Source organism: Myotis myotis, unplaced genomic scaffold, assembly GCF_014108235.1.
Source record: "Myotis myotis isolate mMyoMyo1 unplaced genomic scaffold, mMyoMyo1.p scaffold_m19_p_3, whole genome shotgun sequence".
NCBI lineage: Eukaryota > Metazoa > Chordata > Mammalia > Chiroptera > Vespertilionidae > Myotis > Myotis myotis.
Genome location: NW_023416335.1, coordinates 72,349,360 through 72,362,785, shown reverse-complemented (window position 1 = coordinate 72,362,785; position 13,426 = coordinate 72,349,360). Strand labels below are relative to the sequence as shown.

Sequence of the window (13,426 nt, the reverse complement as noted above, 5' to 3'; positions counted from 1 at the left end):
TCCTCACCTTAACCTTTACAACTAGTGTTAGATTGAGCAAATACATTGTTTTTTTTCCAACCTTGACTCTCAAGGCTAAAGTTAGATGACTTAAGAATTTCTTAAAGGTCTAATTATTTCATTTAGGGCTAACACTACAGCTAAATTAAAGACATGCTAACAAGTTTCCCTTTTGAGCCTCATTAATTAAGAAAGTAATCAGAGTAAAGATGAAAAAAAAGAGAGTAGGTGGATGGCAGTATTACTTAAATAGCTTTTAGGTACTTCCATTTGCACCTACTAGGAAAGCAAAGGGAAAACTAATCAATTCCAGATTATGAAATCTGAAATTCTCAAGTGTTTTACATGTAAATACACATTTTAACTGCCATATATTTTCCTTGATTGCCTAAAGAGTACACTTATGTTATTCAAGGAAAATTTTGATTCTCCATAATCAAAAGGTAAATTAAGATCAGTTTAATTCACAAGATTTCCTAGGATAAGCTTGCTGAGAAAATTCAAAATATATCATTTTTACTATTTTGGTCAAGACAAATGGTACTCAAAATACCTACTGAAGACTTTGGATTTACCATACATTCTAGAAAGCTACCATAATTTACAACTTTTAGTGTATCTAACACAATTACTCTTTAAAAGAGTTTCTATTTTACGTTTAAATTTTAAAAAGTGTTTCAAAGAAATGTAAATAATTTTCTTTTTTTTTTTTTGTAATCAGCCCACATCCTTTGGATACTGAGATGATCAGGATAAAACAGAAAGAGTAAGCACCTAGCATGATGCCTAGTACACAGTAGGCATTTTAAGAAACCAAGCCTTGCCATCTCCATTCAGTACAATAGCTTCCCTCCAGGCCACTCTGTGCTCAATGAGCCCAGAGATATAAATAGCATAAGTCTATGGGCTCCTTTTTGAAAATGAAAGGTAACTACTGACCTAACATGGAAGTGTTATATAATACTTAAAAATGAATTTAACAGTATCAGTGGGTATCAGCTCAGAGACAAGTGCTTTTGGCCCATGAAACTGGATGAGATAAATTCAATTTTCAGACAAGAGTAATACCTAAATATAAATTTTAAAGGCACACTGAACAAGTAAAAGCTATCACAAAACAATTTGAAAAATAAATTCTATTACTTTTAATGAGAAGATCTTATAATCTACTCATATACTTCTGTTTCACACTTTCAAGACACTCATTAAAATTGATATTTCTATCTCATGTGACTAATATTAATTGAACTATGTGACAGTCACTGTAACATTAAATATTAAAATCTGACTAGAGGGAAGCTATCATTTTGTTTTTGCTTTTACCATTCCTCATTGGCAAAAAGAAATTCTAATGCCAAAAGAATCTCTGAAAATATCCTCCTTCAGAAAAATCTAATTTAGAACTTCTTCAAAAGAGATATTATATAGAAAATTTAAGTTCTGTATTAATCATCTGAATTTTAAAAATTGCTCATTTGATAATCTAATAAAATTTTCTTTTTAAGCATTTCATTTATAAAATCATTTATTTCCCCATTAATAAAGTAAAAAATCTATAATAATAAAAGCATAATATGCTAATTAGATGGGACAGCCGAACGACCATCCAGATGTCATTCTGGATGAAGCCATGGCAGCAGTGGCTGAGGCAGAGGTGGTTAGGGGCTATCAGGCAGGGCAGGCGAGCAGTTAGGGGTGATCAGGCAGGCAGGCAGAGTGGTTAGGAGTGATGAGACAGGCAAGCGAGTGGTTAGGGGCAATGAGGTAGGCTGGCAGAGGCGGTTAGGGGTGATCAGGCAGGAAGGCAGGTGGTTAGGGGTAATCAGGCAGGCAGACCAGCAGTTAGGGGCAATCAGGCAGGCAGACAAGCAGTTAGGAGCCAGCGGTCCCAGATTACAAGAGGGCTGTCCAACTGCCAGTTTACAGATCAGGCCTAAACCGGCAGTCAGACATCCCCTGAGGAGTCCCAGATTGAGAGAGGGAGCAGGCCAGGCTGAAGGACTCCCCCCACCCCCACACGAATTTTGTGCACCTGGCCTCTAGTGTATTTATATCCTATCTAATAATAGAGCAATATGCAAATTAGCCATCACTCTGTGACAAATATGGTGGCGCCCACAGCCAATAGAGCAGGAATATGCAAACTGACTGTCACTCCATGACAAAGATGGGGGCGGCTGGGCCAGGACGCTTTCATCATTGCCATGGCGATGATACAGGCATTCTGCCCCACCCCGCCCGTGGAGGGCCTCTGGGCCTGCTTCGTCGCCAATGCCGCGGGGCCGGAGGAGCAGAGACACAAGCCTGCAGGGGGGCCCAACACCCAGCAGCTCCAAGCCCCACAGCCGCGGTGGTGCTGGGGCTGAAGGAGCAGAGACACAAGTCCGCAGGGGGGCCCAGAACCCAGCAGAGGATCAGAGACACAAGCCCACAGAGGCGCCGGGCACTCCCAGTCTGGTCAGAATACTGTCTCCAGGGAATAACACTACTGTGGCAATCATCTAAGAGAGGAAACAAGCTTTTTTGGGTTTATTCTGAAGGTCAGAGAACATGCCACCCCAACATATGCCTTGTTGTTATATTGATGATATTGAGCTGCAGATGCATGAAAAACAACAAATGCAAGGAGAGGCTTTCACTGAAGTCTCCTGCTCTGCCTAAAATCGAACCCCCCAAAAGAACCTTAAATGTCATAGGTCCCCTCGATGGGAAAAGTGTCATCAGCCAGCAAAGACTAACTCCTGTCACAGGACAGGAGACTAGAAGTTGACAACACACCCAAACTTTGTTACAAACTATCTCCCCCCGACCCCCATTCATCTTTCCTAAAAATCATGTACTCTCCTCTAAGAGGCCTACATCTCCCATCCCCTTTCCCTAGGAAGAAGGTATTTAAATCTGGATTCTAAGCTACCTTGGGGAGTTATTCATTTTTCCCTGGGATCTCCCACTTATACACGAGGTACACATGTTAATGAACTTTTGTTTTTCTCTTGGTAATCCGTCTTTCATTACAAGGGCCTCCGCTAAGAACTCAGAAGGGTAATGAAAAACTATTTTTCTTCCTCCATAATTCTATCTTGGAAAATCAAGTCCCGGGCTGAACAGTGAGGTTGGCCCAAGTGCCAGGCAGTCCCAGCTGAGGGGAGGGAAGCTTCTAGGGGGAATTCAATGATATTGGCATCAAAGTAGGACAGAGGGCACACGCATGGTTGCTGGTGGGAGTTTAAAGTGGTTCAACATTTTTGCAGGATGATTTGGCAAAACTGATAGAAATGTTCAAGGTATATCCAAGAGTCTTCTTCGAGGAATCTCATCTGCTGAGATAAAGCACGAGTGCACAAGCCCTGGTCAGAACCCAGGATGCTACTGCGGGCTCCCCTTCCATGATAGGAAAACCTGCTAACAATCTGGATTTTTAGGACAAGGTGGCATCTATACTAATAAAAGGATAATATGCTAATTAGACTGAATATCTTCCAGACGACCTTCTGGACGTCATTCCAGACCTCCATGTTGGCGGGGCTGAGGCAGAGGTGGTTGGAGGCGAACAGGCAGGCAGGGGAGACCAGTTAGAGAGGGGTCAGACTGTCAGGGGAGAACAATTAGAGGGATCAGGCCAGCAGGGGAGAGTAGTTAGGGGGATCAGGCCAGCAGGGGAGAGCAGTTAGGGGGATCAAGCCGGCAGGCAGGAGAGCGATTAGGAGCCAGCAGTCCTGAGGGGTTCCAGAATGTAGAGGGTGCAGGCCAGGCTGAGGGACCACCCCCTCATCCCATGCACGAATTTCATGCACCGGGCCTCTAGTGTGTGTGTGTGTGTATCTCCCACGTTCAAAGGCTGTTAAATCACATTGTTTACCCATATCTTCAGAAAAAAATCACTTCTACTGTCGTGGTAAACAACCTGCTTCCCTATTTATAATGGTCTGGCCCTCTAGCAACTTCAGCATGAAATCATAGCTAATTTGCCTACAAATGTCAAGTGGTCATAATAATCTGGCTACTCCGAGTATATATATACATCTTAAAATAATGCTTTCTAGTTAACATATAAAAAGTGGCAGTGTTAAAATAGTAAAATAACATATAATCATGATGTGAAACTTACCTTTTTGCTGGCAACAAAATGTATTCTCAAGTTTACAAAGCAAATCCTGATTTTCATACTTATTTTCATTTGCCTTTATCCAGAAACAGTTTTCAGTCATTTCATGAGGTCTGATCTGCAATCAGAGAAGACTGATTTATAAATAGTAGGGTGTTTCATCTGTCCCAGCCCAATCATTACATTCAGACCCAAAGTCCCATAGCTGCCAGCCAATGTTTCGGAAGTAATCCTGTATGATTTTTCTCCAAACTTTGTTCAATGAAATATGAGTTCTGCAGGAAGGTAAGCTATGAGAGAAAAAAACTGGGAGGACCGAAGCTGAATGAAACAAAGTTTGTTTCTTATCAATAACTCTTGCCAAAACTTTAATTATGCTCATGTGCACTATGACTCAAGTGCAGGACACAGTACCCAGCATTTCCTAAGGTTATGTGACCAACTAACATTGATTCCCACTAAATTTTTAAACCACCAAAGCCTTAGTCAAGAGCAAAGAAATTTGTCTCAACCCTTTAAAAAGAAAAAAAAAAAAAAATCTGTTCATTTAAAATCACTTTTGCCCTGGCTGGTTTGGCTCAGTGGATAGAGCATCAGCCTGTGGACTGAAGGGTTCCAGGTTCAATTCTTGTCAAGGGCATGTACTTTGGTTGCAGGCACATCCCCAGTGCGGGGTGTGCAGGAGGCAGTTGATTGATGTTTCTCTCTCATAGATGTTTCTAACTCTCTATCCCTCTCCCTTCCTCTCTGTAAAAAAATCAATAGAATATATTTTTTTAAAAAATCACTTTTAATGGGGTTCCTACTGGAAATTATATAGAAGTCAAAACAAAAGTAATTTTAATATAGGTAAGAGTATGTTTTCTTCCATTTATTTATTTACTTACCTTTAACCAGTTCAATCTTCTCATGCTAATTTCAGGTTTAAATTCTTTCTTTGGTTTTAACCCAAATGGCAGGGTCGGTGGAAGAGAGTTTCCTCCACTGAGAAATCCCAGGGGAGGTGGTGGAGGCACAGGACCACCAAATGGCAGGGGCATGCCTGGGAGTGGAGGAGGGGGTGGAGGTGGTGGTGGAGGAGGTGGTGCCATGGGAGGAGGAACTGCTGGGTGCCCAGTTTCATTTTCTTGTACTAGGGGCAAAGAGGTCTTTATATCAGCTGGCAAGGCACCAAACTAGAGAGAAAAATAAAAATAAAATAAATAAGCAACATGTCTAAGAACTCTACAGAACATATAAAAGTACACTTTCCTTAAAAATAATGTACTATTGCCAGGCTCAGTTAGTTGGACATCATCCTGTGTAAGGAAAGGTTGCTGGTTTCCCAGTCAGGGCACATACCTGGGTTTCAGGTTCGATCCTCAGTTGGGGCACATACATAAGGCAACGGGTCAATGTTTCTGTTTCACTGCAATGTTCCTTTCTCTCTCTCTCTCTCTCTCTCTCTCTCTCTCTCTCTCTCTCTCTCTTCTCTCTTTCTCTCTTTCTCCCTCTCACTCTGTCTCTAAGTATGCCCTTGGGTGAGGATTCAAAATAATAACAATAATAATAATAATAATGATGATAATGATGATGATGATATATTATTTTAAACCAAAAATAAGTAAATATCACAAATTTCATATGGCTTAACCTAAAAATTCCAGTGAAGTTTTTCCCAGTTTAAGAATATAATTATAGCTTTTGTTTTCATAAAAGTGTAATTAAAAGAAATATTATTCCCCTTTTTGAGGTAGTTTGCCCATCCAGGTGGAAATATCCAGGAGGGAAATGGGTACATGGGTCTGATGATTTGAAATCAGCAGTTTCTAGGTGATGGGTAGGCCATGGAAGTAGAGATGTTCAACTAGAGTTGCACAGAGTATGTAGCATGAAGAAAGTTCTGTGCACAGAATTTTAAACAACACTAGCATTTAAATAAGAAAAATATCCAGAAAAAGAGTTAACTAGTATTATCTTGCTTTTGCCCTTGAGAAAAAAAATCTAAAATTCTCAATAATAGCTCCAAAGATATGCCATCATCTGAAACAGGTCAAGTGACTTTCACATACAATTCAACCTCATTTCAATTTCAGGGCCTGGGCACACGTTGTTCCTTCCACCTGGAATATCCTCTTCACCTGCCCATCTCCTACCTTTAATCTTAGCAACACATCCCTTCCTCAAGAAAGCCTTATCTGACCACTCATTTCACACTGATAGCACCCTGTACTTCTCCTTGACAGCTCTTACCAAAAGTGTTTCCTAACTTCTTAAGGAATCATTAGAATGTATTTCTTTGATAGATTATAACTCTATGAAGAAAGTGACTTTCCCAGCACCTAATGTTGTGACTGACAGAGAAGCAAGGAAAAATGAAGAGTGAAATAAAGACAAATGTGTCCACTGGTCACTTTTGTCCTTATATTTCTATGGCATGGTAATAATTTAATAGATGCACTGCATTTTGATTGGCATAAAGATGATCTGGGTTCATAAATAATTTTTTGTGATATGATTATTCTCCTAAAATTACTAACTTCAATACTGAGCCACACATACATACAACTACATTGCAAATGGTAAACATTTAATAAATGCTAATAAATCATTTAAAAAGTTTTGACATAGTTACGAAAAACAGAGCATGCATAAAAGTCTGAAATTGACACTTGAGATCAGAGAAAAAGTGTCATAGAAATTGAAACCACAAATCAGAGAACATGTCTTATTGAAAGATGAACTATAAAGAAGAATCACTTTACTGGGATATTATATAGTATTTACCGCCCTTTGAATGTTAACAATGTATGGATATTGTACTCAGACTCAATATACATTTCGTAGTTAGCTATTAACATCTTAAAACAAAGATATGGTTGAATTTCTGCTCTAGACTAGTTCATATGCTAGTATAATATACTGTTCATGAGGCAGGACACTGTGACTATCTTGCTCACTATCATATCCCCAACATCTAAAAATACTTGGTTGTTAAGTGACTAAATGACTAAAATAAAAAAAGAATAGGACATATTTTATTCATAACCTTCATAATCAGCGTAGCTTTTATCAAAGAAAAGCATCTTAAAACAAATGCATAGATTTCATGAGAAATACACACTAATCCAAAGGAAGAATTTGTCATTTGTTCTTCAAAAATGAATATGGTAGCCAATATTATGCCTTCAATTCCAGGTCTTTTTCTGATAGCCATAAAAACAGGTCATCATTGTCCACAATTTTATACAATATAGGATTTAATCTCAATTTCAAAATGTAAATTTATTTCTATTTTATATAAAAGCACATGCAACAATAACATATCTAAACATCGTGAATATGTTTTTCCACAAACTGGAATTTTCTAAATTTAGAGTACATTTATAAGTAACTCTTCAACTGGGAGAAATTAAAAAGCAAAGGAAGTCTTTAAATTTATGTTAGCCCAGACCAGAAAAAAACTAATCATAAATATTTCAGCCATTGTCTATAACTCTATCTGAAATAAAAATATAACCAAACATTTCTTTTAATATGATAGACAGGGAGCCATCTGAGAAACATGAGAAAGTTCAATAAACTATTGCCCTTTCTTTTTATGCACTAAAGAAAAAAAATAATTGAGAATAATTTATTTCTAGATAGCAGCTTTTAATTTGTAATTCTCACCCAAGAATACTGATTTTTAGGGAGAGGGAGAGAGAGAGAGGGGAGAGAGAAGTGGGAGAGGGAGAGAAGCATCAATGTGAGAGAGAAACATCCATCGACTGCCTCCCATAATCGCCCCAGCCCTGGATGGAACTTGCAACTCTTTGGTGTACAACCAACAACTCTCCAACCAACTCCAGCCAGGGCAGAAGCTTTAAATTTTTTTTTTTAATTGAACACTAAAAGATAGCTCTTCCTTAGGGTATCTTCAGACAGTCTCTGTAACAAACAATCCACTAAGTATTCAAAAGAAAAAAAAAATTGCCAATAATATAGGAAGCAGTATACCAATATACAAAATAGTACATCTGAGACTATTTCAGCATAACCATAACTTAGGATAAAAGGAAAATGATATTAACTGTTCATCATCCTATATATAAATCTACACAACGAAATTTAGCTGTGAATTGTCTATCTCTTCATCCATTAAAGACAAAGGTTGTATTTCTTGCTATCTAAAATGTTTTATGTGTAGAGGGTGTGTATGAGCTATCTGCTTCACAATCAAGATTTGTTCTCTCTCTTTTTTTTTTGTCATGTTTTAAATCTGTTTACTTTTGGAAATTGAAAAATTATCAGAAAATGTTCTCATTCAGCTAGAGGTTATCTCTCACTGCAAGGTACCCAAAAGCTTAAGGTTTTAAAAAATAAATAACTTGAGCAATAATTTCCTGTAGTAGGATAAAGATCAGTGATGAATGACAAATCTAAGATGAAAAGACTTTCTTACCCTCTGTGTTTAATTACTTAGGAAATGTGACATTACGAACAAAACCCAAACGAAACATAAGGAAGCAGATTGGTTAGTGACAGTTTAGACGTTCTTAAAAAAGAAAACTGAAAAGTAGAAAAATAAGTTTCCTAAATATACATATATACATATAAAAAACACTATGAAAACATACAAGTGAAATTAAAGATTAAACATTTTGATGCTGTGAAGATATGACATGACCTTTGCGCCCCTGGTAAGCTTTTAATACTAAATTCCTCTGGATAGGTGGTATTTTACCTGAGACTTGAAAGCCTGTAACTCTGCTTGAAGCTCATTAATCTTTGCCTCTTTTTTCTGCAATTGAGCCTGAGTTTCTTGGTGGTCTGTAAACTCTTTTTCAAACTGAAAAGAAAATATGAGAGAGAGATGGAAATGAAAAGCACTTTTTATAGAGAAATATGACTCTAATCATGTCAGCAGAACATAAACTTTTATGAAAGGAATGGTAGATTTTTGCTGTCACCCACAGCCTTTCTTGAAGTCCTACCAAAATCATTTGCAAGGCAGCAGACAAAGCCAGAGATGGAGTCCGTGACCTTCTCTCAGCAGAGGAAACTGGCCCATAGTTATTTGCAGCCCTGTCTTTTTTTCTTCAAAGTCCCTAAATTTCATGGTGATTTTGTGTAAAATAATAGAGAGCAAACCATTGTACCGAGTTTCCTGACCCCCACCTGCAAAAATGTATACTTAAAATTTACCTAAAGTTTATCAAGAGGACTTAAAAAATTCCATTTTAATATTTTTGTTTATAAATAAATAACTCATTATATAAATGCATCAATTACTTAGCTTTTTCTTACAACACCAGGAGATTTAAGAACGCTGATGTAGGCTCTAAGCTTCCACCATTTAAGAAAATAAAGTCTGTTTCATTTATTATTAATCTGTTGGAGATTAATCTTTGTGAGATTAAGGATGAATAAATCTTTCAAAGTCCCTAGTGTGAGAAAGGTAAATGGTAAAATTTGGTGAATCCAATGAGTTTTTTTAATTTATATAGCCACTCATCACAAGTTCCCATCTTGCATTCAAATAGCTTACTATCATTACGACTGAAACACCTCTCCTAATAGAGGTAAATTTAAATAGGGTATTTTCTCATTATCAGAAACAAGTATTTGACTCTTTTTTTAAAAAATAGGGGATGGGGGCCAATCAGTTAAAAATAATGCAACTATTTCACAACTGTAGCCTGAAACTTTAAAATACAGTCACACCTCAATAAGGAAAATAACAATATATAACTCGACAGTTAACAAAGGGCTGAGTGAATCTTATTCTGTCCTTAATACAGAGCCAGTTACTAGTCCCTCATCAGACAACCAGGAAGTAAAAGATGTGAGATTAAAAGCCAAATTGTGTCTTTAAAGTTTGAGTTATTTAGATGAAACCACACTGCCTTCCTACAATTGATGTTCAGATAATGCTTTACAGCTTTTTAATAGACTTTATTTTTAGAGCAGTTTTAGGTTCAGCACAAAATAGGCAAGTTTCAGAGATTTCCCATATGCACCCCTGCCCCCACACATTTTGCCTCCCCCATGTTTTACAGAGTTGAAAGTACAAAAATAAGCACTTTTGCATTTTATCACAAAAACAAATATGAAATAAATATTACAGTTCTCATTATAGTTAGAAAAATAAATCTGACTCATGATCCTCTCACTCCAAACCCTGTGTTCTTTTATAAAGATAACAGAAACTACTAGAAAAAAAAGATGCAAATATCTTTTACCTTTCCCAAACAACACCAGCATTATCACTCCTACTACTACTGCAGCTACTCTAAACCCCTCCTACCATTAATAATTTTAAAAAGATACTAATCTTGCCCTGGCCAGTGTGGCTCAGTTGGTTAGAATGTCGACCTGTGTGTGCAACGAAGCGTCTCGGGTTCTATTCCCAGTCAGGGCACATACCTAGGTTGCCTGTTTAATATCTCTCTCTCTCTCTCTCTCTCTCTCTCTCTCTCTCTCTCTTTCTCTCCCCCCCCCCCTCACTCCCTCCCCCCCTCCCTCTTCTCTCCCTAAGCCTTGGATAAAAAAAAAAAAAAAAAAAAAAAAAAAGATGCTAACTTAAACCTAGTAAAATAACTAATATACAAGCCACAGCATGCTTAGAACTCAGAGGATAACCCAAAGCCCTCCTGTCACACAGGGATTCCACAGGAACTAGCTAAGTCAATTTTGCTCAGGGCTCTGTTGCACTGTGAACTTCGCTGTCCTTCTGTCCTTTGACTCACCCCATGTCACCTAACTAATCTTATTTTTGCCTCAAAGCCCACTTCATTAAACAGTGTTCCTACTCCATACTCACTTTTTCTGACCTGCTGACCTTCATTCACTTCATTATGCACTACAACTAAGCTATCATTCTTTCACTCTAAAAACTACAGCTTACCAAATTTCAAATCACCTGGACTTCTCCCAGCCTCATCTTGCTTGACTTCTCTATAGTTGTGCTATTTAATAGGGTAGAATGTAAATCTAATTCAAGTCAAATAAAGTTAAATTTTCAGTTCCTCAGTCACACTAGCCATTTTATAAGGGCACAATGGGAACACTTGGTTGATAGCTACTGTGTCGAACAATACAGATTATAAAACACTACCATCACCCCTGTCTAAAACATAAATACTTACAAACTTGTCCCCATATTCCATCTCCCTTCCCCTATATGTTCCATTGCAACACACTCGTCTGGTCCTCCTAATTCATTGACTGCTCCTACCAGTTCTATATTAGTTCCTACTCTTCAATCCAACCCTTTAATGTTGCCATTGTATTGGACTCCTTCCTCACCCTCTCCTGGACTCACAACACATTTTTCATTGCATGCTATCTTCCACACCCATATGCTTCAATCACCATTATTATATTGATGGCTTCCAAATCCTGCTACCTAGCTCAGTTTCTCATCTGAATTCCAGACTACTTATCAGTCCTTAAATGTATTTTCAACTTCTTAATGAACATTTTTCAAGATAAACAAACCAACAAAAAAAACAAAACAGTATTTTCAAAATCAATACTATCTTCCCCCTACATATTTTGGGGTTTTTTGAATACCGCTATTCTTTCTAAAGGACAGCTCAAATGACACGTCCCCTTTGCCCTTAAACCTTCTTCATTGGCTTCATTATAAAGGATATGCTCATTAACTTAATATCTAAGAACCCTCCGGCATATGGCCCCAGACTACCTATTTCCCATTATGCAATAAATATCTAATAGCATGCCTAGATGTGTCCCTCAGAGTGGTAGGTGCTAGGAATATAGAGTAGAACAGAATATGGTAATTGCTTTTAGTGAGTATAGTGTCTGGTGACAAAGAAAAAGCAAACAAGCCAAAACCTATACAAATTACCAGCAATAAAGACAGACAGATAGACAGACAGTGAATGATTCCTGGAGGAAGGATGTTGGACCCCAGGTTTGAAGCTAACATTTCAAATGGAGGAATCAGCATTGGATGACAAGCAATCCCTTACAAGGGGCACAAAAAGGTGTGAAGAACAAACTGCAGGGGGAGAAGCTAGCAATGTAATCAGAAATGGAATTGTTGAAAGCAGTTTTACAATAAGTCAAAAAGTGTTTTCTTTTTCCAAAAACAACATTGAGAGGTAGTAAAGTATCTATAATAATAAAAGCATAATATGCTAATTAGACCGGATGTCCTTCCAGACAAAGCCAGGGCTGCAAGGGAAGCACAGTCCCGGATGTCTGCCAGTGGCCGGGGAGATCCTGGGTCCCAGGTGCCTGCCAGCAGCCGGAGGGAAGCCCAGGTCCCAGGTGCCAGAGGGAAGCCGGTGCCAGCAACCGGGGAAAGGAAGACCTACTCTTGCACGAATTTTGTGCACCGGGCCAGTAGTTTATAAGAAGAAAATAACAATCAAATTTGTACTATGGAAAACCCAACCAGCAGCAAGTGTGGACTGAAAGAGAAGCACCGAGGCAGGAAAATGAGTTGAGGGGCTACGGCAGTTATCCAAGTGACCTAAAGGCCTGCATGAATGAAGGTAGAAAATAGGATAATGAGAAGAACATAAAGCAAAATATTTTTACAGAATTCAAAAAGGTGTCTGACTGAATGAAGAAAATGCGTGGGGGAACATGTAGAAGATGACCATGGTGTTCTGCTGCATGACAAGCTGCAAAGTGTTATATTTTGATGGGAAAGATAAGGATTTAAAAGGCAGGGTGAAAGGCAGTTTTAGGCACAAGAAAAATTAATTTGGTTTAGGGAATGTTCTGCTTGAGTTACCTATAATAAATTCAAGCCTTACCGGTTTGCTCAGTGGTCAGAACATTGTCCTCAGACTGAAAGGTTGTAAGTTTAATTCTGGTCAAGGGCACATACCTCGGCTGGTCAGGGCGAGTGCAGGAGGCAACCAATCGATGTGTCCCTCTCACATGGATGTTTCTCTCTCTCTGTCTCTCCCCCTCCCTTCTACTCATTCTAAAATCAATGGGGAAAAATGTCCTCAGGTGAGGACTAACAACAAAAAGAAATTCAAATTTTATGTATGGCTCCTTATTATCCCACCTAGTTGCCTCATATGTATCCATTAGGACTCACATTACCTACCACTTCCTTCAGTAAGTCTTCCCTCCACACCCAAGATTAGGTGAGGAATGCTTCCTACAGGTTTACACACCACATAGGGTTTTCTACCCTAGTAATCATCAGGATGTAATATAAAAATATCAAAATGTAGTAACACTCACTAACCTAGAAGTTCACGAATAGTGAAAAATCTTTTTTATTTTACTCATCACCTTTCCAAAGCTTTAATTCATAATTAAACTCAATATATCTTTGTTGAATGAACTAAGGAGCTAATTCCTATCCAA

General features: G+C 38.2%; 1 protein-coding gene across 2 annotated transcripts in view; it reads right to left on the bottom strand.

Annotated features, from left to right (window-relative positions):
- Positions 1–13,426, bottom strand: part of DIAPH3 (diaphanous related formin 3) — a 558,347-nt gene that overhangs the window by 345,742 nt on the left and 199,179 nt on the right. For both annotated transcript variants that reach the window (XM_036299517.1, XM_036299518.1), the window contains 3 exons: positions 8,811–8,915; positions 4,993–5,280; positions 4,109–4,223 (listed from right to left, as the gene is read on the bottom strand). In XM_036299517.1, the coding sequence (XP_036155410.1) occupies positions 4,109–4,223; positions 4,993–5,280; positions 8,811–8,915 (508 nt within the window). The remainder of the gene's footprint in view (positions 1–4,108; positions 4,224–4,992; positions 5,281–8,810; positions 8,916–13,426) is intronic.